Source organism: Acanthochromis polyacanthus, chromosome 11 (assembly GCF_021347895.1).
Source record: "Acanthochromis polyacanthus isolate Apoly-LR-REF ecotype Palm Island chromosome 11, KAUST_Apoly_ChrSc, whole genome shotgun sequence".
NCBI classification, from domain to species: Eukaryota; Metazoa; Chordata; class Actinopteri; family Pomacentridae; genus Acanthochromis; species Acanthochromis polyacanthus.
In genome coordinates, this window is record NC_067123.1 from 10,221,364 (window position 1) to 10,248,890 (window position 27,527).

The 27,527-nt window shown below is 41.0% G+C and overlaps 2 protein-coding genes and 1 long non-coding RNA gene across 8 annotated transcripts in view; all 3 read right to left on the reverse strand.

The window, feature by feature from the left end:
* The window catches only part of LOC110969857 (major histocompatibility complex class I-related gene protein-like), a 273,081-nt gene that overhangs the window by 222,315 nt on the left and 23,239 nt on the right, over nt 1-27,527 (reverse strand). The gene's annotated exons all lie outside the window — the stretch shown is intronic.
* Nucleotides 1-27,527, reverse strand: part of LOC110969859 (major histocompatibility complex class I-related gene protein-like) — a 176,500-nt gene that overhangs the window by 4,654 nt on the left and 144,319 nt on the right. Inside the window, exons 4-7 of one of the 4 annotated variants that reach the window (XM_051956053.1) lie at nt 10,976-11,215; nt 9,134-9,235; nt 8,552-8,653; nt 6,446-6,471 (exon numbers count right to left, since the gene is read on the reverse strand). The exons of 1 other annotated variant lie outside the window; for it this stretch is intronic. In XM_051956053.1, coding sequence (XP_051812013.1) covers nt 8,559-8,653; nt 9,134-9,235; nt 10,976-11,215 — 437 coding nt within the window. In that variant the 3' untranslated portion in view covers nt 6,446-6,471; nt 8,552-8,558. Of the gene's footprint in view, nt 1-6,445; nt 6,472-8,551; nt 8,654-9,133; nt 9,236-10,975; nt 11,216-27,527 lie in introns of those variants that run through there. 2 more of the 4 variants (XM_051956052.1, XM_051956054.1) reach the window with 2 other exon arrangements.
* LOC127536258 (uncharacterized) lies at nt 18,518-20,150 on the reverse strand. Its single transcript, XR_007945250.1, has 2 exons — nt 19,247-20,150; nt 18,518-19,168 (listed from the first exon to the last, which is right to left on the reverse strand). It is a non-coding gene; the product is annotated as an uncharacterized LOC127536258 (long non-coding RNA).

The window sequence follows — 27,527 nt, forward strand, 5'->3', positions numbered from 1 at the left end:
TATGTTGAGGCTGAAGTCAGAGTTTTCGGTGTTACAAAGCTGGCTCTCTTTGAACCTGCATTATGGGACAGTGTCAGACTTGAATGCATTTCAATACAATATTATGTTTACATGAAGTCTGAAGTATAACTGCTGTAATGGGCAGCTGTCAATTATCAATAATCGGCTGCATTGATCAGTAAAATTAATACATTACGTGTGATTAACAGTTTTTTACCAACATTCCTGTTTTGCTTCATTTGCAGTAGCAGTCGCCCGAGTCAGCTGGGATAGGCTCCAGCATCCCCCGCGACCCTAATGAGGATAAAGTGGTGTATAGAGAATGGATGAATGGATCCTTTGTGGGTTCTAGGTGAGAAGATGGTTTGTGCTGACTTTCCATTATGCCTGGCTCAGTAGCTTCTGTCTCCAATCATTGATGACTGGTCTGGAGTTCAGACCTGCCCTGAAGCTCGTTCCTCTTCCCGCCTCCTGCTGTGCCTGATTGGACCACTGTCCAACTCCCTCCACCTTCATCCAATCCAACGCCTGCAATCATTACACCTAGGGTTTAAATCCACAGCCCAACTCATAGTCTAGGTGACTGAGATTTAACACAGGCAGCTCGACTCTTGCCTCTTGTGCTCTTTGTAAAATGTGTAACTTAACTTGGTGAGGAGTTACCTGTGTTTTTAGTTTTCTGTAGCTGTTGAGAAATTACTATTGTTGCTAACATGTGCTTTGAGGCACTGGTTTAGTTTTGTTAGTCACATGGTTTTGGAGTCCCCTGGATCCTGCGCCGCCCCCGGAGGGGCCCCTGGATCCTGCGCCGCCCCCGGAGGGGCCCCTGGATCCTGCGCCGCCCCCGGATCCTGCGCCGCTCCCTGAGGAGGCCGTCGACGCCCCGCCTCCGCTCCCTGAGGAGGCCGTCGACGCCCCGCCTCCGCTCCCTGGAGCCTCGGTGGCTTTGGAGGGGCCTGGGGTCTCCCCCGAGTCCATGAAGAGGCCTTGCGCCTCCCATCCTGCTCCGCCCCCGGAGGACCCACCGGACCCGGCTCCGCCCCAGGAGGACCCACCGGACCCGGCTCCGCCCCCGGAGGACCCACCGGACCCGGCTCCGCCCCCGGCTCAGCCTCCAACCCAGTTGTTTGTCCGGCCCCCGGGCCGCCCGCCGGAGCGGCCCCTCTGCCCTGTCCGGCCCCTGGGCCGCCCGCCGGAGCGGCCCCTCTGCCCTGTCCAGCCCCCGGGCCGCCCGCCGGAGCGGCCCCTCTGCCCTGTCCGGCCCCCGGGCCGCCCGCCGGAGCGGCCCCAGTCTGTCAAGCCCTGGCCCGTCCGGCCCCCGGGCCGTCCGCCGGAGCGGTCCCGCCTGTCTGTCCCGCCTTCAGGCTGTTCCCCAAAGCGGGTCCTCCTGTTTGCCCTGCCACGACCAGGCCGGCCCCCGGAGCTGACTCTCCGTCCTGTCCATTCACGGCCAGTCCGACCCTCGGGCCGCCTTCCAAAACGGACCCTCCGGCCGACTCATCCCCAGCCAGTCCGACCTAAGGTCCGTCCTCCGGAGCGGACCCTCCGCCCTGCCCATCCCCGGCCTGTCCAGCCTATGGTCCGTCCTCCGGAGCGGACCCTCCGCCCTGCCCATCCCCGGCCTGTCCAGCCTACGGTCCGTCCTCCGGAGCGGACCCTCCGCCCTGTCCATTCCCTGTCCAGTCCTGCTCCCAGTTCAGTCCTGTCCCGTCCAGTCCTGCTCCCAGTCCAGCCCAGTCCTGCCCTCAGCTCCGCTCAGTGCAGTCCAGCCCAGTCTTGTCTTAGTTCAGTCCCTTTTCCATTTCTCTCCCTCCTGTCCTTCCTGTTCCTCCCGTCCTTCCCTCCTGTCGTTTCAGTCCCTCCCCTCCCGTCCCTTCCCTCCCTCCTGTTGTTTCAGTCCCTCCCGTCCTTCCCTCCTGTCGGTTCCCCTCGTCTTTTCTGCCCTTCCTGTCCTTTTGGTCCCTGTGTCCTTCTGTGTGTCTTTGTCTGCTCCTTGGTTGCCCCGGTGGGCCCCTTTTTGGTTGGGCCCATGGGGCGCCGGGAGTCGCCCGTTGAGGGGGGGGTACTATCACAGCTCCCTTCTCCTCTGCCTTGCCTGTCTCCCATCCACTCCTCTGCCCTGTGTCTTTCCCTGCAGCTCGGTGCCTGAGTGGAGTCTGGCTTCTCAGCTGACTCCACTCAGGCAATCAACCACCTCCACGGCTCCCGGACAGCTGATGATCATCTCTCTAATGACTCACCTACAATAAGTACCGGCTCAGCCTTCCACTCCCTGCCAGAGTATTGAACCAGAACCATGCAGTTCAGTTTGCTCTCTAGCCTTTAACATTTTCTGTTGAGTTCCTGCCTTATTCTAACTTTGTTTTTCTCTTGCCTCCACGCAGCCAGCTGTCCGGGAACCCCCACTCCTGCCTGGAACCCCCACTCCTGCCTGGAACCCCCTGCTCATGCACTCTGGTTTCCCCATCCTGGCCATTATTCATCCCCAACAATAAATCACTCTTCATCTCCTCTGGTCTTGGAAGCGTGGCTCTCTGCTTGGGTCCAACCAGCTCCGATTCATGACAGTGAGGGAACAGTGCTAAGCAGTGCTCTTGACCACGTCTACTGGCCTGAAGCATTGAGTTGTTGCCATGTGATTGTCTAATTAAATAATTGCATTAATGAGCAGTTGAACAGGTGTACCTAATAAAGTGGCCAGTGAGTATATATCTATAGCCAAATCTGAACTGGTTACCATCAACACACGATGATTCCAGTCCACCACAGGGACCCTTATTTACTCCTCTTTTTTTTTAAAGTCAGTCTACATTTTTGCCACATATTATTCCTTTCAAGACAAAAAAGATTAACGAAACAACAACATTCAGAAGAAACTATAGAGACATTTGTCGATTACTGCTTTGAAATGAGAGAAGTATTTCATTTGAAATTCAAAACACACAAAAAACAAATATAGTTCCTTGCAAACGTATTCACGTCCCTTGAACTTTTCCACATTTTATCACATTACAAGCACAAACTTAAATGTATTTTATTTGTGATTTTATGTGATAGACCAACACAAAGTAACACATATTTGTGAAGTGGAAGAAACGTTATATGTGTTGTTAAAGATTTTTTACAAATAAAAAATCTGGTGTGAATGCTTTTGCAAGGCACTGGAACTGTGGTTTGTGTTTGGATGGCACTTCCTTTTAGGTGTGTCAGAATGCTAAACCTGTAAAACAAACTACACCATCTTATCAAGCAAATCAGTTTCTCCAAGACTCTGCATGTTTAAAACTCTTAAAACTTCTGACCTGACAGTGTGACGGGAAATAAAATGAGCAGGAAAATGAGCTCCATCGTATTTGTGGTGGTTGAGTGACTGCTGCTGAGGGGTGTGCGAAACTGGCATGACAAATCCAAACATGGAAAACTTTAATAAAATCTGACAGCAAATTCGAAGAGTGTTTCTTATCAGCTGAGACGATCACAAGGAAATAATAAAACAAGTATGGTTGAAGGAGTTGAGTTACACATTATGTGAGGAGGAGTCTGAAGGAAAATCAGGAAAAACACCTCAAGACTTGATCCAAGAAAATTCAGACAAGCAGAGAACAGTGAAGATGAAGCAGCTGTAGTACTCACTGACAGGTAGAGAGGAGAAAACAACAATTGCTGAATAACATTTAAAAACAATTAACTTTACACAGGAACAAAAAAGAGTGACTTTAGAATGAGTTGTCATGGTTAATCTCTCATTACAAAAGTTGATATGAATAAATCAAGGGCGTAGGTTTGCATAGGGACGGTAGGGACATAACACTACCAACTTTTCAAGAGGGTCAAATTGCCCCCACCAACTTTTAAGCAACCTTATTTGCATTATATAATGAGTTCAGTTATATAGGTAATTTTGATTGTCTTCCCATATGTTGGAAGGATAGAATTGACCCTACCGTTATTAAGTGAATTATTTTCATTATGTTCAGACCAGGTTCAGACTTACATCTACCCCTTTTCACTTGCTGAATGTGCTGGTCCAATCAAACGTGCGTTTGATTGGCTGATAACTTGATCTTGACTTTTCACTATTGTTGCACAGCTTCGTTTATAATCTACCTCCCCAAATGTTATTTTTTGTTATTTATACATTTTTACTGCTTAAAATATTCAAAATATGTTGTGTCCCTGAGTCAATTGTCCACCCTGTTACTTTGATACAAAGATCTCTGCAAACGCCCCCCCAATACATCATCTAGTCACTTGATACAGGAAGTAGCTTACACTTGTGGAGGGAAAATCAAACTAATGGAAGCAAAGTAAGTACCTCTCTTTAAACAACCTTTTTTAAGTGTTTTAGAATGCTTGACTGACGTGGTAAAGCATAAGATGTCCACCCTGTTACCCTGTTTTATAGCAGAAAATTATATTTTTTGGTAATTTCAAAAATATGGTTAATAAATATGTTAAAAATCTTCCTTGGTTGTCACTAAGTGCTAGTTTGTTTTTCATCACATTAGCAGTAAGGGACAGCTTTAGCATTAAATGTCCCCCCTGTTACCGTTTTGTAGAGTAACAGGGTGGACACACAGTAACAGGGTGGACACACAGTAACAGGGTGGACACACAATAACAGGGTGGACACACAGTAACAGGGTGGACACACAGTAACAGGGTGGACACATAGTAACAGGGTGGACACACAATAACAGGGTGGACACACAGTAACAGGGTGGACACACAGTAACAGGGTGGACACACAATAACAGGGTGGACACACAGTAACAGGGTGGACACACAGTAACAGGGTGGACACACAATAACAGGGTGGACACACAATAACAGGGTGGACATAACAGAGGTGGATAAACATCTTTCTTCAGCATATGTTGTCTTCTATTATTATTTTTGGTTATAAATTGATTATTTTATTTTATTTTTAGTTATTGAATGAATTTCCTATTTTAAATTATTGAATGAATTTCTAATTGTTAATGAATTATGTTGTTCAGTGAATTCGTATGTAAAGCTGATGCTAATGACGTTTTTGGTGTTTTTCATATGACTAGTTAATGATATTTTTATTTACTTGTTGGAAGTATTTTTTTTAAATAATTTTAATGTTTATGTAAAGGTTAAATAAATTTACCTTTTTAAATAAAATTTTGTTCACAAATATTAGGTCCATTCTGTGACGTCTTGTCCACCCTGTTACTCGTCTGTCCACCCTGTTACCTTATGATTTTTTGATGAGAATTAGATAAAAAGTCTGAAATATTTAGCATGTCTTTGTGTTTACTTGCAGTTTCTAATTAGTATAATGAAATCACTAAAAAAATAAAGGTAGATTCCATTGAAATTATCTTAAAATTGAAAAGAAATGTGTTCAAATTGTGTTGTGCCTTACAATAGAGCACATTTTCTGTACATATACTTCTTTGTTAATATTTCTCAAAATAGATATTTCAAGGGTAAATTAAGGGACATTTAAGCTCTTACTAAATGTAATTATTATAGCGAGAGTGGTTTGGAAACATAGTGTAATAGATGTGAGAATGTCCCCTAACAGGGTGGACATTTGCTGTCTGTCACATGCAAAGAATTTGGTAAAAATATTAGATTATTGATATCCTGAGTTGGACCAATATAGTTTTCTTATAGTTTGATAAGTAATCCTTCAGATAAAAGACGAAAAAATTGGAAATTTTAACATTTTTTTAATAGATTAAACAAGGCCGAAATGGCACCGAATAGTAGGAATGACCCTGCTTAGAGAGAATTGTCCTCCTGTATGTGTTTTCTACTGTTAACGTTAATTAAACGGTGAGAAATGGAGTGAACTCTGCTGGAAAATATAGAACCAGAAAAATGTGAGCAAGAAGCTGCTTAGAGAGAGAGGTCCCAGTCTGTGTTTCACAAGAAAGTGTTGACAGTCAAAAAAAAAAAAAAAAAACACATGCTGCTGCTTTTCTTCTTGTAAACGGCCTGGTTTAGAAGGAAAGAAGGCTAGAGCATGTTGTGACTTTACACTTTTGAAACCAAATACCTATTAGTGCATTTATTTATTAATTAAAATGTATTTAATTACTATCACCTGAACCAATACACATAAGTCAATACAGATTTATTTTGCATTGATCATTTAGCTTATCAATTAATTAGGTTCATATTCGTGAGAAATGTAGCCCTGACCCCTGTTCACCCAATCTGTTTGGTCTTATTAATGTCCCGTCCCCAGCAAAAAGTGTACATGCAGGTTATGCTGTTATATCGTCCCTACCAATGTTGAGACCAAACCTACGCCCTTGGAATAAATAAATATAACATTTTAAAATGAAAATGAAGTTTTAAAAAAATGATTCCAACTGTCAGTTTGTGCGTCACATTCACAGTAAAGCAGAACATCACCGGCATGAGTTATTGTGTTTAAACCAAACAGTAAATGGACCTCAGTGACTCGTCTCTAACAGGACATCAGCTCCACTTAAAAGAAGAATTAAAGCAAAATGATCAAACAGCAAGAATAATAGATAAAAGGCAGAACTGCAGCAGGACGTCCACATTTGTATGAATATTTTACTCCTCTGCAGGTTGGTGCAGCTCAAAATTTATGTTCATATGAACCACTGTGTATCTTTGAAATATATATGAAGGTTGTAATTCAAACAGATTAAACAGGGAATAGGATAGGACACCTGGAAGCTCCTGTGTTTGTGTCAGAAAGTGTTTTTTACTGGTTCTGGTTTTGATAAATTTATATCACACCAAAAATATTTAATTTTCCGTCCCATCATCTCCAAAGACTGATTACTAAAAGGAGGAAGTGGAGGTGGGGATGTTCAAATACAAGAGACAAGGATGCATTCAAGAGCAGCAATCAGGGTTGTTAAAACTCTTTATGCTTCTATGTGACGTCACCTCAAGTAAAATGTTCTTACTGTACAAATCTTATTAAAGTTTATTAAACAAGACACTAATTAACTACTGTAGAATGTTTTAAAATGCTACAATTGAGCAAAAAAAGAAAATGAAAGACAAATATGATATAAAATGCTATCTTTAAAGAATTATTGCTGTTATGCAATTATAATTATATTATAAACAAATGCTCGTTACGATTTCAAATTACTGTATAACCCTGTGACTGTGAACTCTTATAACCCAATGTACCCAGTAAATTTCCATGATCTAACTTTGACCGTGAAAATACAACAAGTTGATCCTGTAAGCAGCCGGTTGAATCTGGCTGCTCAGAAACTGATAATACCTATGTGACTTGTTTATGTGCCTGCATTAAAACTAAACTTTTTCCACCTATTGCAAGTCACTCGTTCAGACTCTGCTCTGCTCAAGTGATTCCTTGTTCAAGTAAAACTTTGCTTTGACTTGAGAGACGACTCTGAGTATTTATTCGGCGAAGTCAGGACTCCGCTGAAGAATTTTCCTGACAATTGCACATCAGTAATTTAAATTTTTCTAGATGGCTACATCAAGGTGTTTACGTGACTCTTCTATTAGCTCCACTTTATATCAACTCATTATCATTTTAATGAGTTCAAAAGTTCACACTCACAAATTCAACCAGAGCAGATCAGACAAAATAACTGAAAAATGTGTTTTTAGAACATAATCTGAATGAAAGAGTTCCATTTCATGACGTACAAGCTTGGACTTGTATTTTTATTTTTCCTTGTATTTTTATTATTATTGATCAGCATGGTATTTTGCACTTTTGTGTATATATTGTATATCTTTTCTTATTTCTTCCCTACCAGGTACTGGCCTTTTAGTTCCGGCAGGGGGGACAGCCGATGTAAACTAGCCTTTTGGCTAACTCGGGTGCATTTACATTTTTATAAAATGTTTATTAATGTGCAGTGTCCCTCCGAAACAAATAAAGGAAATGAATGAATGAATGAATGAATGAAGGAATGACTCTACTGATTAACTTCCTTTTGACTTTAAAGCTAAAGTCAGTGAAATGTGCTCACACAGACGTCTAAAATGTTGGAATATCACACTGAAAATAACAAGAAATGACAACACAGAATATTATCCCCAATATATGAATATGATAAGCTTTGAAACCCTTCTTTTTCATGAGGGCTGAATTCATTTACACACAAACCTATGCTCGCACACACACAGTTTCTACAAACAGTTTTTAAAAAATAAATAAGACTTACTAAACAGAATGTATAGAACAGTAGTTCCAAGAAAGTGCATCATTTTTGAAGCACATCAGTAGGTTTAAATGTGCCTGTGAAATCTGAATAATGTAGAATAAACAACAACAACAACACAAAAGTCATTCATCCAATATTACTTCTAAATACTGAAACTTCTGAATATTTGTTCCACAGCAGCATCAGGTCTGCTGGAACAAACTCATTTGACACATTTGCATCTGTAACTACAATTAAAACTTTGGTAGTACAGAAAGTTAAACACTTAGTGCAGTTTAGAGAACAGTCTTCATTAGTGTGCTGACTAATGCCAATAAAACTAAATTATTATTAGAAATACTGCTAATAAGCATCAAAGACAGAACATGATGACTGACTCTGATCTTATTTCTGGAACCTCTCCACTGACGGTCTGCAGAAACAGCTGTGCAGCAAACTTATGTCTCTGGTAGGATTGTATCCTCTTCTAATCTCTAATCCTGTGGAGGCAAACAGAAAGAAAAAAGTTAAATGATAATTCTGACTTCATTATCTGTCACTGAAACAGCAAAAATAAAATGTAGGTATGAACTGATGCAGTAAAACTTCAGTGTTAAAGCTCATTTAGTATAAAATATATAGTTCTAAACATTTACACTAAAAATAAAGTTTTTGTGGTCTGAGGTGGAATCAGTGGTTTCTCTATTAGCAGCTGCATCTTTGGCTCATGAAGGTGATGAATTTTAAGCTACAGGAAGAATGAAACATAAAACAGCATCATTTGACATAAAGAGGCTTCAAATGAACAACAGAGCTGGACTTGAATGATGAACACATGGAAAATAATAATAAGGAAATAGAAACATACTTTATTTTTTAAAAGGAAAACAAATCTTCTGGGGTTAAACAGTAAAACACAAATGAGATAATCGCATTCTCAAGAATCTGGCTTGATAATTTAAAAAACACATTTAATTTACCACTGATGTTCTTTCTCCAGATGAAGAACCCAGAGATGCCGACTGACAGCAGCAGGAGTCCAACAACAGCTCCAATAACAGCAGGATGCAGTGAGGAAGAAACTGGAACCAAAACACAACATTCACCCTTCAGAAGGTTATTCAGTGTGTTGGACAGTAATGTCGCTTAACAAACCAATACACACTATTAAAATAATAATAATAATAATAACACATTTTAAGTTTTTAACTGTAATTTCTTAAACACTTTGCTGTGATTTTACATATTTCCCTGTTTTGTTAAATTGCAGATAGCGCCTAAAAAGGACTTAAAAATAAAAACAAACCAAATGTAAATGTAAATAATGTCCACATCAAAAATCATGATCTTTACAAATGGTAATTCATTCTTTTACATTACACAGCAAAACCTACATAATTTCAACTTTTTAATTCTGTTTTTTGTTTTAAAATCAAAACAATGTCCTTATTTTACAAATGTCTATTAAAAGGAGAAATTATGTATATTCAGGACTGAAAAAGAATACATCTTCTTTTGTACGTGTTATTTTATAGGTCTTACAAGTTTTATTAAATTATTATTATTATTAATGATAAATAGTCAAATATCAAGAAAATATCTAAAATGATTAATTTACAAGTATGTTGATTGGTTAAAAAAGACAACAAAACAAAAAGAAAAAGGGCAAAACCATCAAAATGTCCACAGAACTTAATGAGAAGCTTCTATATTGTCTATAATGATGTCAGTTTGCACAGTTTACAATTTGTAATTATAATACAGGGAGTCCTCGGTTTACGACGTCCTCAAACTATGGCGTTTCGTCATTACGTGAACTGGTTACGTGGAACTAGCTGACAAGCAGAGCAGACAAAAATGTTGTCATGCGGCGCTATAAGACCCCTTTGTTTACATTTTCCAGTTGTACGGCACTTTGTATTGTGCTACTTTCGTTAACTTTTTGCCTTAATAATGGCTCCCAAGCATAAATCTGACTCTTCTGATGGCAGTGCTTAGAAGAAAAGGAAAGGCATCTCCATGGAAGTGAAATTAGATATCATAAAAGACTCGGAACAGGGCGAAACGCCGAAAAACATCAATCAAGTTCTAAAAACAGTGCAGCATACAGTATTGTCGCGACCCTCTGTGATTAATGTGATTCTTCTCTGGTTGTTTATTGAACCTTCACACAGGCTACTGTGGGCCAATGCCAAAATAACCACAAAAAGCTAATAACTTAGCTCCAGAATTAGCTGCCATTCCCAGCTCTATCTCGCTCGCTCAGAGGTGAGCTAGCTAAACATGGCACATTCAGTGACATTATGTAAATCTTGAACTGAACAATAAACACAGAAACCTTAGTTTCAACAACAATATCAGTCCACTACAATAGTGCTATCATCTTGTAAAATGACTCGTACATGCATGAAAGTCATTGGTTTTCATGACTTTTCTGAAGAACTGATCATAACGTGATGCACTTAACGGATTTGTTTACATTTTCGTCGGAGTTCAGACTTATGGCAAAATCAACTTGCATCACACTGTAGGAACGGAACTCTGACTAAGTTGAAGATCCCTGTAATTAAGTATAATAATTTATACTTTTACAACAATGCAATTTTACATTTTTTGACACTATGGCACTGTATTTAAGTCAGATAAAAAGATCACTATTTAAATGATATTTACTGTTATTTTGACAGTGTTTGTTGAATGTTACAGTATGCCAATGTTTTTATGGATTTCAAAAAACATTTTTAAAGTGTATTTACACAATGTTCACGATTGATGACAGTTTCAAAACAAGACACTAGCAGTAAGTTACTGTCTTGTCTTACCCTGATTGGTTCTGATCACTGATCTGTCCAGGTTAATGATGACATCGTCTTTGACACCAGACATCTGAAACACACAGTCGTACTTCTTCCAGTCTTCAGGAGCAATTGATGAGATGTTCAGGTCAACACTCATCTGGAAGGTTCCATCATGGTTGGGGAGGATCTCTCCTTTGTCCACATCCTCATGAAGCTCCTCTCCATCTTTCCTCCAGAACAAGTCGGCCCTGTCGGGGTAGAAACCTGTAGCGTGGCAGGTGACCAGGGAGGAGGGAGTCTTCTGGAGGAGAGACACTGAGGGAAGATCTGGAGAGAGAAAGTGATGAGTCGTAACTGAATGTGACAGATCTGAGTTTGTACCAGAAAGTCTGAGTTCACAAAGAAAGTTGATAACCACCTTCATGATACCCCTTAACTGAAACCCAAAAATGAAAACAGGAGGAAGAAATAACGAGTGACAAACACATCACAACCACACAGGAGCTGATTCTACCTTTTCTCTGCAAGAAGCTCCTCCCATAGTCCAAATATATCTTCAACCACTGAGGACAAATTTTTTTGAAGAAATTATTACTTAAGAGTAATCGAGCTTTGTCTCTGTCCCACTTTTGCTTGAAGCTGACGGCCCTCTCTGTGTATCGCCATGTCAGTGTCTTTGAGTCCAGTGACATGAATTCTTCTCCATCATAACCAAACCGATTATATCCACTAACTTCTCCTGTCTCATTGTCCAATTCACAGCCGGAAATCACCTGAAAAAAACAAACCTCTGGAGGGAGACAGAGACTGCAGTGAAACAGTGTGAAAATAATGAAGAAACAATCTTCATAAAAATGAAAAGGTGGTATATTAACTATACCTGTAGTTAGGTTGAAGTACTGTTTAAAGTCTTCAGTATATTCTTTTGAATCCTGATAGGCGTCCAGGCAGGACTGAATTTGCCATTCAAGGTGCTGCGGTTCACTGTCCAATAACTTTTTGACCCAGACCTGCCTGGGTTCTACTGCTTTATTGTTGCTGTCACAGGAAGTCACTTGCACGCCGTCAACCTTAGAAACAGACAGAAACTCTGGGAAAGTTTGGTGTCCAGGTGATAGTGTAACGTCAAATATCAGGGAGTGTTCCACTGGAAGACAAGAAAAAGTTTCATGTTTTTGGCAAGTCTTTTAAAATGAATTTTCATAAGTTGTTAGTTCGTCATCAGTCTGATCAAAGAAATGCAAAGGTTGTTATGAATGTAATGTCAGAAGAGCAAAACAACAGAAACGCCTCAAAGAACTTAGAGGCAGTTATTGGCAGTTACGTTCTAAAGAGACTGAAGAGCAGAGGTGAAAAGAAGTCACTAACATTTATCATTTTGGAAATAGTTACAAAGCCGTTGCTGAGGCTCTGGGACTCCAGAAACCACGGTGAGAGTATTTATGCACAAATGGAGAAAACATGGAGCAGTGGTGATCTTTCCCAGGAGTTGCCGGCCGACCAACATTTCTCCAAGAGCATGTTGATATCTAATCCAGGAGTCACAAAAGAACCCAGATGAACCTCAAAAGATCTGCAGACCTCAGTTAAGGCCCGTCTACATGATTCCACACTAAGGAAGAGTCTGGGAGAAAATCACATCCATGGGAGAGTTGCAAAGATCAAACCACTACTGACCAAAAAGAACAGAAAGGTTTGTCTGGTATATGCAAAAGTATATATATATATCTAAATGAACCCCGACACTTTTGGGATAACATCCTGTGGACTGATGAGTCAAAGGTGGAACTTTTTGGAAGACATGAGTCCATTACCTCTGGTATAAAGCCAATATTGCATTTTACAGATGAACATAATACCAACAGTGAAACATGGTGGTGGGAGTGTGATGGATTGAGGACCTGGATGACTTGTCATAATTGATGGAGCCATGAATTCTCTTTTCTATCAGAAAGTCCCCCTGGAGAATATCCACCCATCAGTTCAGGACCTAAAGCTCAACACATTTGGATTATGCAGCAAGACAAAGACCTGATGCAAACAAATAAATCCACCTCTAAGTGGCTCAGAAAGAACAAAATGATGGTTCTGGAATGGTCGAGTAAAAGTCTGGACTTGAATTCAGTCAACTGAAATGCTGTGACAAGACTTTAAAAGGGCAAAAAACATCTACTGTGGCAAAGATAAGACTATTTTGCAGAGAAGAGTGGGTCAGAATTCCTCCATGTAAAAGACTGATCACACACATTTAACTGCAGTTGTTGCTGCCGAGGAAGGCCCAACCAGTTATTAGGTTTAGGGGGGCAATTACTTTTTCACATGGGAGATACAAGTTTTAAATAAAATCCTCATTGACAAACTGTGACTGTGAATCACTGTGAGTTACGATACTCCAGAAGAAATGCAGAAGTTGCATGACATCACTGTTGTGCAGCAAAACATGTGACTTAGACATGGGAGACTGAAGTTTGCTTCTTGTTTTCAGAACTCACCAGCCTTTCTTTCAGTCATGACCACACTTTCCCTTTCCCACTAAAAGCAATGTAAAAGTAAAAGTCCTGTGATGAACATTTTATTCAAGTAACTACAGACATGCTGGCAACAGAATGTACTTTTAGATTTAGAGGATTTGCAGAAAATGTCCACTGTCAGAGTTAAATTATTACATTATGTGATCATGATTGTGATAAACAATGTACATGTGTTAGATTTCCTTTGAATCTGTTGTGAGATCCAAGTGTTCAGAAGAATAAAATATAAAACTAGAAATTCCAACTGGACTAAAGCAAATGTACTTAATTACTTCATCAATTCTGTAGTTTTTATGCCTAACTTAAACAAAGAAAATAAATGGGTCATTTCTGAGGCAAACATGAAGGACATAATAATGTTTAATAATGAAATAACATCAAATGGGATCTTTTCTGTATCTGTAATGAATGTAATGAATTTTGGATGGAGAATTTTCACTTGTAACTCTTCTATTCTGACTTGAGAAAAGTAGAGTCTAAATACTTTATTATTACAATTAGAAATATTCTGGAATAACAAATGAAATTATTTTGGGTAAAAATGTCTCGTGTCATATTGTGTTCTGCTGTTTTTATTTCATGTTTTACATTCACAACATGGGACTGAAAATGACTTTAATCTGCATCAGCACAACTAACAATAGACTAAACATTATGAATGAGTCAATAGAAACCTGTGGTCAGATGGAGATTTAGCTGCTCGTAAACCGAATTAAAAGTGAAACTAAACCCTCAGCGAGTAGCACCAACAGTCCATCAGCTCGTTGACAGATTAAAGTCAGATCTGACCTGCAGAAGAAACTTCACAGAGCAGCAGCAGCAACAACAACTTCTTCATGTTGTTTCAGATCAGAAGTCCAGTCCAGTTCAACTGTCGCTGGTCCAAAGCTGTTTCCTGATTTCAGAGAAGTGAAATACTTTTTTTTCCCCCTGAAACTTTAACACATAATGACTCAGAGAATCAGGGCTGTCCAGAAGTCACAAGACTTTAAAAACTCCACAACAGATTCCTCACTTTTTGTTATTTTAATGCTGCAAAATGGAGTCAGGCGTTTTAGGTAAACCTGTAATCATGTCTGAGACCAATTGTAAAAATTGTGAAACATTTTTTTCTACTTGTGGAAGTCGAAAAAATGCAGATTTCATTGTTTTTTGTTTTTTTTTTAAAATCTATATTTTTTAAATGCATGTCCAGCACATTAGACCAGGTCCAGATAAAAACAAAGATACATTTTTAAAAGTATGTTTAATTGCAAGAATAAAAGAAACCTAATTGAATGATTTATATAAACTCATTCATTTGCAAAAATTATTTTTCATGAATTGCATTGACGTAATAATTACATAAACTTCATATTGTGTGTAATATAATTTTCTTCTGCAGGAGAAAAACTGAGGGAAGCTCTGGGGAGAGAAACTAAAGAGTTTAAATGAAGCAAGATTGATTAATAGTCAGGCAGGTATGTTGAACCTGAAGTCAGAGTTTTCAGACTCTCTTTTAACCTGCTAGATCTCCATGGTAACTGATGCTGTGGAGATAACCTGGTCAGGAGCAGGTTATGAAGAGTTTGTGATTTAAATTGACTTTAAGAAGCGTCTCCCTTTAACCAAAGCATTTCCTAATAATTCTTGATGAGGGATACAGATTCTCGGCTGAAGAAAGTGTTTTATCTGCTAACATGTTGATCTGTACGTTACTAAAACCACTGAATGAAACAGCTACACTATCACACACTGTATGCATCATGTTGCCATGGGAACCCAACACGCATGTCGTTGGTGATGCAGAAATCACACAAGTATGTGTTTATATTTGGTCCTTCTGGGACTGCAGCTGATATAGACAACTGAATAGAACATTGATTATTCTACTTGTAGCAGGATAAGTCCTGCTTAAGGCCAGTTTTGTGTCCTCCCAGGCAGTGCTGGGCTGTAAGCCAATTAGAGCATGCCCACCAGCTACACACGTGGACAAAATTGTTGGTACCCCTGAGTTAAAGAAGGAAAAACCCACAATTCTCACTGAAATCACTTGAAACTCACAAAAGTAACAATAAATAAAAATTTATTGAAAATTAAATAATCAAAAACAGCCATTACTTTTGAATTGTTGATTAACATAATTATTTTAAAAAACAAACTAATGAAACAGGCCTGGACAAAAATGATGGTACCTCTATAAAAGATTGAAAACTCTTTGACCAGAGTGACATGATTAACTCAGGTGTGTCATTTAATTGACATCACAGGTGTTTCCAAACTCATAATCAGTCAGTCTGCCTATTTAAAGGGAGACAAGTAGTCACCCTGCTGTTTGGTGAAAAGGTGTGTACCACACTGAACATGGACAACAGAAAGCGAAGGAGAGAATTGTCCCAGGACATCCGAAAAAAAATGATAGACAAACATCTTAAAGGTAAAGGCTATAAGACCATCTCTAAACAGCTTGAAGTTCCTGTGACAACAGTGGCTCATATTATTCAGAAGTTCAAGACCCACGGGACAGTAGCCAACCTCCCTGGACGTGGCCGCAAGAGGAAAATTGATGACAAATTGAAGAGACGGATCGTTGGAATTGTATCCAAAGAGCCCAGAGCAACCTCCAAAGAAATTAAAGGTGAACTCCAAGGCCAAGGTACATCAGTGTCAGATCGCACCATTCGTCGTTGTTTGAGCCAAAGTGGACTTCATGGGAGACGACCAAGGAGGACACCACTGCTGAAAAAACTCATAAAAAAGCGAGACTGGAATTTGCAAAAATGCATGTTGACAAGCCACAAAGCTTCTGGGAGAATGTCCTTTGGACAGATGAGACCAAACTGGAGCTTTTTGGTAAGGCACATCAACTCTATGTTCATAGACTCAAAAACCAAGCATACGAAGAAAAGAACACTGTCCCTACGGTGAAACATGGAGGAGGCTCAGTAATGTTTTGGGGCTGCTTTGCTGCATCTGGCACAGGGTGTCTTGAAAGTGTGCAAGGTACGATGAAATCTGAAGACTATCAAGGCATTCTGGAGAGAAATGTGCTGCCTAGTGTCAGAAAGCTTGGTCTCAGTCGCAGGTCATGGGTCTTCCAACAGGACAACGATCCAAAACACACAGCCAAAAACACCCAAGAATGGCTGAGAGAAAAGCGTTGGACTATTCTAAAGTGGCCTTCTATGAGCCCAGATCTGAATCCCATTGAACATATGTGGAAGGAGCTGAAACATGCCATTTGGAGAAGACACCCATCAAACCTGAGACAACTGGAGCTGTTTGCTCATGAGGAGTGGGCCAAAATACCTGTTGACAGCTGCAGAACGCTCATTGACAAATACAGAAATCGTTTAATTGCAGTGATTGCCTCAAAAGGTTGTGCAACAAAATATTAAGTTATGGGTACCATCATTTTTGTCCAGCCCTATTTCATTAGTTTGTTTTTTAAAATAATTATGTTAATCAACAATTCAAAAGTGATGGCTGATTTTGATTATTTAATTTTCAATAAATTTTTATTTATTGTTACTTTTGTGAGTTTCAAGTGATTTCAGTGAGAATTGTGGGTTTTCTTTCTTTAACTGAGGGGTACCAACAATTTTGTCCACGTGTGTATAAGAGCTGGGGGTGGCCACCAAGAGTGGCTGCGCAAAGGACCAGCTGCTGTTTTGCCTTGCTGTTCTGCTTCGCTTCGCTGTACTTCTGGATGGCTCTGCTATAGGCCTACGGCTAACTGCACCTAGCTCTGCTTCACCTCCGTTTCATCTGCCTGGTCTGCTTCTCCCAGCGTCAGCCGGGCTGAACCAAGCAGCTGATTGGGAATCAAGTTGCATTTAAACGTTGTATTTATCCTCGTGGTTTTAATATTACTTCACCTGTGTTTTATCTGTGTCCACAGTGGGGATATCGCTTTATTTGTAGATTTGTTTGTTTTTGTCTTTTGTTGATCCGGTGACCTATATTGGTTCATTGCTTAGTTAATATTGATTTTATGGTTTATATTCTTATTTGTGTTTTAAGGTTGGGTTCTGTTCAGGTAATATAAATTTGAACTTCAATGTTCTTGTTTTTTTGGCATTTTGTGTTATTTGGTTTTCTGGGTTTAAATGTCATTTTTTGGGATTTTTAGTTTATAGGAATTTGTTTTTGTTTATAGTTTAATTACTTGTTTATTTTGCTTATTTTCCTTTTGTGCCCCCACTAATCTTTATTTTGTGTTCCAGAGGCTGAGCACCTGTGGTAGGGACGTGGTGTCGGTGGTGGTAACCCTACCCCGTGTGACGTGTAAACCCTGGGTATTTTTGTTTAATCCTTCATGTGTGTGTGTGAGATTTTATTCACCTGGTGACCTCTCCCTGGGCCCCTGTTCCTCCCCTCCGGTGACCCATCCTGCCACATGGTAAGCTACAGCCTCTGCCCATTTGCACTTTCCCTCCCCTTGTCCTATCTAATGTTTTAACAATTTTTAAAAAATTGTTTAAGTAAAATTTGATTGTTTGAGCACAGCACGTCTCTTGCTTCCTGGTATAACCTGTGTGCCTCAAACGCATTGCTCAGAGGCAGAACTTTCCATGGGGGTATCCCTCCCTGAGGTGGCGTTGTCAAGCTTAGCTTAACAGCTATTGGGCAATGTGACCCCAGCCCTGCTCTAAGCTTTCCCCAGATTCCGCAGCACTTCTGGCTGCTGCTCCACTCGCCACGTACTGATATTTATTACAGAGAACATTCAATCAATAACATTAATTTCACTTTGATTTGGCCACAAATTAAAGTGATTTCCTTCATTATGGGGCCGTGTCAGACCTGAATGCACTTCAATACAAAATCATGTTTAAATATATGAAGTTAAAAGTTTCACTGCTCTGATGTGCAGCTGTCAGTTATCAATAATCAGTTACATTGATCAGAAAAATCAATATATCACGCACATTTAACAGTTTTCTACCAGCATTCCTGTCTTTCTTCATTTTCAGCAGCAGCGCTTTTTACTGTGATATATTGTCACGATACTAGGAGGTCGGACCCGAGCAGAGAGCACACCACCAAGGCTGGGTGAAATGAAGTGATTTTTATTGCACAGGGAATGAATTGTGGAGCAGCGTGTAGAGAACCAGGATACGTGGGGACGGGTGGAGACTGAGTGGGTTTGGGTCGGAGTTCTGGGGGGGATCAGAGTGCGGCGGCAGGTGCCGGACGGATCCCTGTCGGCCGGAGGCGGATACAGCCAGAGGGCTGAGCGAAACAGGAGCAGGAGATACTGGGAACTGGGAACGCTGATGATCTGGGGGGCCGTGCTGGTGAGTGGGCCAGTCGACAGCGGTCGTGAGCTGAAGCAGGAGATACGGAAGTCGGCTGACGCTGATGATCCGGGGGGGCGTGATGGATAGTGGGCCAGCCGTCAGCAGTCGTGAGCCGGCGCAGGAGAGATGGAGGACGATGAGCACTGACGATCCGGGGGGGCCGTCTTGGTGGGTGGGCCAGTTGCCAGTGATCGTCTCTTGACCCCGGGAAGGTACTGATAGAGAGCCACAGGCGGATCGGGACTGGGGTGGCTGGAGGCTCCGAGGACAGAGCCGAACAGGTAATCCGAACAGGGCAAAAAAACAACCCAGGGTTGAGTTCCAGGCAGGCAGGATGAGAGCCGAATTGTCTGTCAACTCGGTTCCGAACGGGTGAGGCACATGAGAACCCGGACAGCAGGATTCTAGGCAGGGCAGAAGAGAGAGAACATTAGAAACGTTACAACGCACTGGGTAATACTAAGTAGCTAGACATGACTGACTGTGTGGTCGAATGCAACAATCTGGCAGGGTGTGGAAGATTCAGCCGGTCTTTATTGCAGAGGATGTAATCAGTGAGATGAGGCCAGGCGTGAACTAACCGTGATGTCACCCGTTGGTTTCAACGCCGAGAAAATGAAGCCCAGATTTTGCTACTTCCTGGTCACCGTTTTGGATTTTTTGGAGCCAGTGACGTAAAAAGCGTCATCAAACAAGCTGGACCACAGAGCAACTAGGGGCAGGATTGGCTGAAGACTCTCTTATCCCGCCCACATTTTACCACAGAGGCTTCTGTTGCTGTCTATCAAGTATAGCCACGCCCCCTGGCTCCGCCAAATTTAACGATTTATTTAAAATTCAGTATTGATTTATTTTAAGATCGGCCACCTGATCTCTCATTTTGACCATGAAAACTAACGGGAAAAAAATCCTGAGCTGTAGAAAATCAGTCTATCAAATTTTATTTTTTCCAAAAATGAATTGGGGTCTATGGAGCAAAAGCTTTCTGGAGCCAACCCTAGCGGGCGGCGTGATATTGCAAGTTTTTGACACTTCCGGGTTGGCTTCAATTTTGGAGCCAGATGCTACATCCATCTTTATATACAGTTTATGGATGAGGCACAGTCGTCCGGATCTCATGGCAAATCTAATCACTTGAGTGGAGACAGCTGAGAACCGAGCTCCACTCAGGTGCAGTGCTGGGGAGAGAGAAGAGAGAGAGAGGGAGAGCAGAGCAACAGAGAAAAGTAAACACGGGAGACAGATAGGATAGGATGTTTGGGATGTCCGACAGGACAGGGTTGAGGAGGGAGCTCTGACATATATTTTTATGTTCCTCCTTTTTCTCCATTAAAACAACCTGTTGACTGAATCAGTTGCATATGATCATTTCATTTTGTACAGAGGAAGATTCAAATGATGCATTAAACACCTCCTTTTATCAAGAAAGTCTGCATATGTTGAACTTGCAATATATTATACCTCTCGGCAGTTGACCAAATACCATTAAACATTTTTATGTCCCAGTATGACATTTGTTTGCGGTTTATGATGTTTAAATCTTTACTAATGTGCTAAACCTTTCTTTAATCCATCTGTACACTTCAGGCAGTTTAATTAACTTTACAACCTTTAATGAAATCAAACATGGAGAAACTGACATATTTTACTCATTTAACAACTGATTTTTCAACATATGCAAGAGTCATTCATCCCTACATCAGTCAGATTGTACAATGCTGCATTAGAACTTCACTGGTCTACTTCATTTAATGTTGCACATTGTTTTTATGTACACATTCTACTTATGTGCTACAACTGTTACAACCTCATCCTCTTGTATATCGTGTTCCTGAAAAATGTAGTCTTGTGTATATAATGTTCTCTGCAGTTATTGTTTTAAATATATTCTATTACTGCTCTTACACCCCTGTCTTTTGAGCTGCTGTAATGGTGAATGATCGTTCCACAGGTTCACCTACGGAAACCTTGTTACGACTTTTACTTCCTCTAGATAGTCAAGTTTGATCGTCTTCTCGGCGTAAATGAGAATTGCTCCCCTAAACTCCCTCAACTCTGGTGCGGATTCTTTTTTTTCGTTTTCCCCCAAACAAACATAATTTATACAAGGTGATAAAATATGTGGGATCAATAAAATGTACGGTATTTTAATCTGTTATATCAGTATTTCTTATATCAGTATGAATTTGTGTTATACTGTTGATATGTGCAATATTGTCATTTTTCACATTCATCCGAATATCCACACATGAAAGAATCATTACTTATGTGTTTTTCGTTCCCAACGCATTTGCCCTTTATCATTTACTGCTGTTAGACTGCAAGTTTCCCCACTGTGTGATTTATAAAGTCTTATCTTATCCTAATATTTCACACATTGGAGAATATGAGTACCTGTTCAGGATATTGTATCTTAATTCATATTTTATTTCACATTTTTTTCTGCACAATAAAATGTCATACATTCAGGTTACTGATAACTTGCATGAACTAAAAATCTGACTATTTGCCAGTAAGACAAAAAAACAACTACATGACAAACACGTGGAGATGACAGTATTCTAAAATCTAAATTGTTTCCCCAGAGTGCTGTGACCAATATTTAAAAAGTCAGCTCTCTGAATCCATGAACTGTGAATTTGAGTTCATGAAATCAGAGCTTAGCCTGGTGTTTAGTTTGACCAAAAAGCTGGACATGGGAAATCAAAATTAAAAGTCTTTATTAGGCAAATCAAATTTAATGTACAAATGATCCATCTGTGTGGAAACAAATCCAACTAAAGAAGCAGATAAAAGGCAAAAACCAGGAATAGAGCTCCGGGAGATGACGTCACACAATCCCGGCATGCAACAGTCGAAATCAAAACACCGCCATATTGGCAGGAAGGCGCGCTGTTTAAACTACTGCCAGCTAACTCCTAAACGTTCTTCAGCGTCGACATCAGAGAGTTCCACCATATGGTGGACAGTTGTTGCGCCCCGGGATGCCAGAACAGCCGAGGACGAGCAAAGGGGAGAGCATTTTATCAGATTCCCAAAGATCCTGAAAGACGACAGAGGTGGATCACTGCCATAAAACGCGCAAGAAGCGAGCAGAAGAAAACGGAGCGGTGGGAACCCACAGGCAACGGATTCCGCTTATGTAGCGACCACTTTGTATCAGGTACAGAATCCGTTTCCTAAGCTTTATATCTGATCGCGTAATTTCTCTTACCCCTCAAGGCTTTTATACGCTGTTCCGCTTCAGTTGCGCTTCAGTGTCCCGCCCGCGGTACACTTTGAGATCTGCATAAGCAATTTGCTAAATGTCTGAAACGCGATTATACAAACACTATACGCCGATGGAAAGCTTAGATTCTCATGAATCCGCCGGTATAAACCACTTTCAGATGCGATTACCACAGCGGGTAATATAAACACATTTGTCCGACAAACAACGAATATCCATCCATCTGTTCTCTATACACGGCTTCAACGTACACAGCGCGACTCACATTTCCGGGTTCATTATTACGTACACACAGATGAAAATATTCCACAAAAAACGGCCATAATCCGACCTTGGACATCCAGACGACACAAGCCTGTAAAATATTTTTTCCAAAACATGTCTTGAAGTCGGCATATTATCCACGAATGGGTCGTTTTCGAGGAAATGCACCTCGCGATGCGTCCAATATTCCCTGTATTTCTCGTCATATTTTTATTTACAAATAGAATATTAGCGATTTTTTGTACTGAAAATGGCTGGAATTGACTGCAGCTTAAAGGGTTAAGAGATTCACCGGAGTAGGATGAAGGAAAATTTATCAGGTAATTGTAGATGTCAGGGTACCGCAGGTCCGGTAAAAGGTCCGCTCCGACCGTCTCAAGATTCTTAAATAAGATACCAGGGGCATGATATGGATCGGATAATGTTTAGTTTGTCCAGTTTGTTTGTATATTTTATAATATTGTCTGATTTAAAATGAAAAGTAAAATCAGACGCCGTAAATTTTCTACCAGCGCCATTCATTTTGAAGCGGAGTTTCCTGCCAACATGGCGGCGTAAACAAACGGAGTCACGTGACGTCCGGAGCTCTATAAACAACATCCAAACACTTAAGATGCAGGTAAATATTTTGAAAAACAATTGGCAAAAGTCATACAAAAGGAGTTAACTAAACCAGAAAACACAAGGAAACTAATTTGTATACAAGGAATCTATATTTAAAACATGAAAAAAAAACACAAGCAGAGCAAACTTGGGAATGGCTGGAAAGTTTAACAACAAGAAGCAGAAAGATAATCTGCTGAAGAGTGATCAGAGAACTGGTGTGTTTCTACTGTGGAAGGAGGTTAATGGATCAGCTTCAGGTGTTTGATATTAGAGGAGGAGCAGGTGAGAAGGCAGCAGTCAGAGGATGAAACACCCACAACAGAAAACTGAACAGGAGAAAAAGACAATTAAAAAATACCACAAACACAACAGAAGCTGCCATGACACTAATGTGTGTTTGGACAGTGATGGCAGACAAGCACACATACAGTCCAGGGGCCTCATTTATAAAGCTTGCGTATGCACTAAACAGGGCTAGAAAGTTACGTACGCTACTTTCTATGCAAAGGTTGTAATTTATAAAAACAAACTTGGCGTGAGAATGTGCGCACCGGTGCGCCAACTTTGATGCTTGCTTAAGCACATTTTGGAGACAGAGGGAATGGCAGTGCCGGAGGGTGAAGTGGTGAATTGAAGCCAGATTGACCTCAAACCTTTATTGTTATCACATATTAGACTTGTAGAGCCGGATAATCATAAACCCTCATTGTTATAGATGTTCTTACAATGTGCCATTCGGCCTACGACTGTTTTTGCAGAACTACAGCCATGGCCATAAGTTTGGACACAAGTACCATGACGCTTGTGAATCTTAGAAAATACCACAAAATTGTCACTTACAATACAGTACACAACTCCTGAGAACTATATTAAGTTTCATATTTAAAAAAAACATCAAAAGAGTTTGGTGTCATTTTGTTATTCTTACCAAATTCGGTTGTGAAAGTACTGCATTTTTTTGTTATTTTCTTCTAATATTATGTTTTGGGAACAAAGTTGTTCCAATTGTTGGAATTTATTGATAATATTATATCCCTTGTTGATTTGTTGACTAATTAAACTGGTGCTGTCAAAAAATATTAGTTATGTTCTGTAATAGACATCAAAACAGACATAGTAAGTCATGCTGTGTCCAAACTTATGGCCATGGCTGTATGTTCATATATCAAACTTCCATCTTCAAATGATATAGAGCGGTGGATGGCACTGATTGATTAGTAATCGGGACAAGGCATGTGACAATCAGTCCAATCGCTGATCAAGCGGATAAATAGCGGGTGACAGCCATGCATAATATGGCACAATGGATGCGCTGGTATTGCTGTGTGATCAAGCGGCTCGAGCGGTGAAAGAACAGCGGTACAAAGGCAGGCGGAGGCAGCATTTGAGTGGTCGACTTCTTTTCTTTTTTTTCTTTATTTTCCAAATGTGCAAAAATACAAAGTAATCAAAGTGCAAGTGCAAAAAGTGCAAGTGCAAATGCCGTAAGGTGCGTTGGAGGTTAGGAACAGTGGCTTCTCCAGCAGCAGAACACCCCGAATGAGAGACAAAGCCTCCTCCACTGTTGCCAACTCCTCAGTAAGGAAAGTCGCTATTGGCTGTCCTAAAAGTCGCGAGAAGTCGCTAAATGACGTCATCGCCTAATTTGCATATTCCCCAGTTTGCATGTAATTGTAATCAATGTTGTACGAGAGAGGAATAACGTTGTGGAAGAGACCAAAAAGTGAATATAAAACACCCAAAATATGTTTTTGTACTAGAGGCTAAATGCTGTGGTTTATTTTAGCATGACAGTGAAGAAACATTTTTGTTTATATGGCTCCGTAAGTCTGGATGGGATCTGTAGTGACTTTGCGCATGCGCGATTCATCTGCCGTCTGGCAGCAGAGTGATGTGGGTCTCCCCCTCCCCTCACTGGGTCTGCTGCAGGGTCTACTGGACTGACAGCCTGAGCTTTGGGAGGGGGAGAAGCTCACAGCAGCACCTGCTGCTTGTTGAAAACAGTAGCTGCAGAATGAGCTGAAGTTTCCTATCAGACTCTCCAAAACGGCAGAAAAAGTCGCTAGATTTGTCGCTAGTCGCTTTTGACAAAAAAAAAGTCGCTAGGAGCTTTGAAAAGTCGCTAGATTTAGCGAGAAAGTCGCTAAGTTGGCAACACTGGCCTCCTCTAATACTCGTCTGCTCAACAGGAAGAAACCAATAAAACTCTGCAGGTAGATTGTGTTAACCTTAGCTATTAAACGTAAGTTAAAACTCTCCAACATAAACCATAACCCAGAATAAAGTAAACAAAAAATAACTAATGCAAAATAACCCAACTAAAACCACCAAACTTAATCCAACAACACAATATAAAGTTAAAACTATTGCAGCCACCCCTTCCGTATCCCTCCCCTTGGTTCAGCCCGGAACAGTCTTTTGGGCGTCTGGCTCCCCGGGAACTCTTTTGGCCAGACGCACCTGGACACAAGAGGAAACGGTAGGTTAACTGCACAGACCACTCACTCACACACCCACCCCTCCACAACACTCAATACATGCACCGCATGCACACCACACTAAGAGAACAACCAATTCAAACTCTCACAATATTGTACATTCCAATCTAAATTGTTATGTTGCCTCCGCAGACCCGGCCGCCGCCATCACCCGAGGTGACGCCACCGGACCAGACCCACGGGCAACTTCAATAAAAATGTTTGGTTAATAAAATATTTAAAACCGACAATCGTGTGCAAATTATTTATTTACCAATTAGCTTTCTCAAAGTGTTGGGTGCATTAAAACGCTAAGTGAATATATAAAGTGTCGTGTGCAAGGTGCAAACATACGTGACGGACGGCCCTGTTCGTCACACTTCCCCCTCCCTCTCCAAGGCGAAGCCTCCATCACCATCCTCATTCCTTCTGGAAAGGCAGTCTGCTACCACATTTGATTTCCCAGGGCGGAACTGGACTGTGAAGTCGTACGGCTGGAGAGAGATGTACCATCCAGTGATGCGATTGTTGGCATCCTTCATCTTGTGCAGCCATTGAAGAGCACGGTGGTCCATCTCCAGGACAAAGTGGCAACCAAGCAGGTAGTACCTGAGAGAGTTAACAGCCCATTTTACTGCCAAGCACTCCTTTTCAACAGTTGAGTACCTGGTTTCACGATCCAACAGCTTCTGACTGAGGAAAACAACCGGTCTCCTCTCCCCCTCCCTCTCCTGGATCAGGACGGCCCCCAGCCCACTCTGAGAAGCGTCCGTCTGAAGAATGAAGGGCTGACTGAAGTCGGGGCTGTGGAGGACTGGCTCTGAACAGATAACAGCCTTGAGAGGTTGAAATGCTCGCTCGCACTCCTCTGACCAGTGCACTTTATTGGGCGCTGCCTTTTTCGTCAAGTCCGTTAAAACTGCAGTTCTTTCAGAGAAGTTTGGCACAAATTTCCTGTACCAACCCGCTAGTCCGATGAATCCCCGCACCTGCCTTTTTGTGGTGGGGACTGGGAATGAGCGGATGGCATCCATCTTCTCCACCTGTGGCTTTATCTTCCCAAAGCCGATGGTGAAGCCCAGATACTGGGCTTCACCGTAAATGTCACATAAATGGTAGATAAGAATGGAGAGAGATTTCAGGGATCACGGAGGTTTCCTGGCCCATGATGATGACGGGCTTCCCTAAAGCAGTGCTCTTGGATCTATGTGCTGTCTTAGACCAACCCACCCACCGAAACCACGCCATCCCGGTACAGACACAGGTGCTGACCACTCTGGGGTTTCTGGCAACCGCCTCCTTCCAGCGGGAATTGGCCGACAGGTGTGTGTTTTATATGAAGAATATATGAGGTTACATTTGTTGTCTAAATCCCCTTTGGGTCTGATATACAGTTAAATGATGTCCTTTAGGTCTGGGATATCACAACCATCCCTCAGCAACCCAGTCTCACATCAAATTGTGACATAGTCACATACATATGTATGTGACTATGTACACATATGTACACAAGTTTTGTATATGTATGTTATTTGTATTGTATACGTGTATTTTTGAATGTATTGTTTATGTATTTTGTAATTTGATTTATATGTATTTTGTGTACACGTTGCATGTTACAACAGTGGAAGCGTCCATAGCACCCACCATAGCAACGGTGGGAAACGTAACAATTCCATTCCGAGACGTGAAAGATTCAACGTAATAACAAACCAAAGATCATACACAAGAACTGAACGAATATTGTGAAATTAAAATGTATATATTTTTTTGAGTCGCTGTAATGGCTGAGGTTCAGGTAGAAAGACAGGGGATCTTGTTGTGGTCAGGAATAAAGTTTTTAGATCGCTATGGGCTGACTGGTGTATGGATGAGCTCAACAAATTATTGCGGTAAAAGCACGTTCATGGAAATAAATACGGTTGTTTGCATTGACAACGAGAGACTTGTGGATCATTGAAATGCAACTTGTTAACAAGGGAGCGAAGTGCGTCAACTAATGAACGGCCGGGGAAGACATCTCAGTAACTAGCAGTAATCATCAAGAGTTACATAAATGATTTAACAACTCAAAAAATTACACAATGCAACAATACAAAAATAAACACACCACTTGGTTTCATCTGTGGCAGCGTCCTAATCAACCAGCATAACGTACAAAATGTGACACTGTCACAATTTAATGCC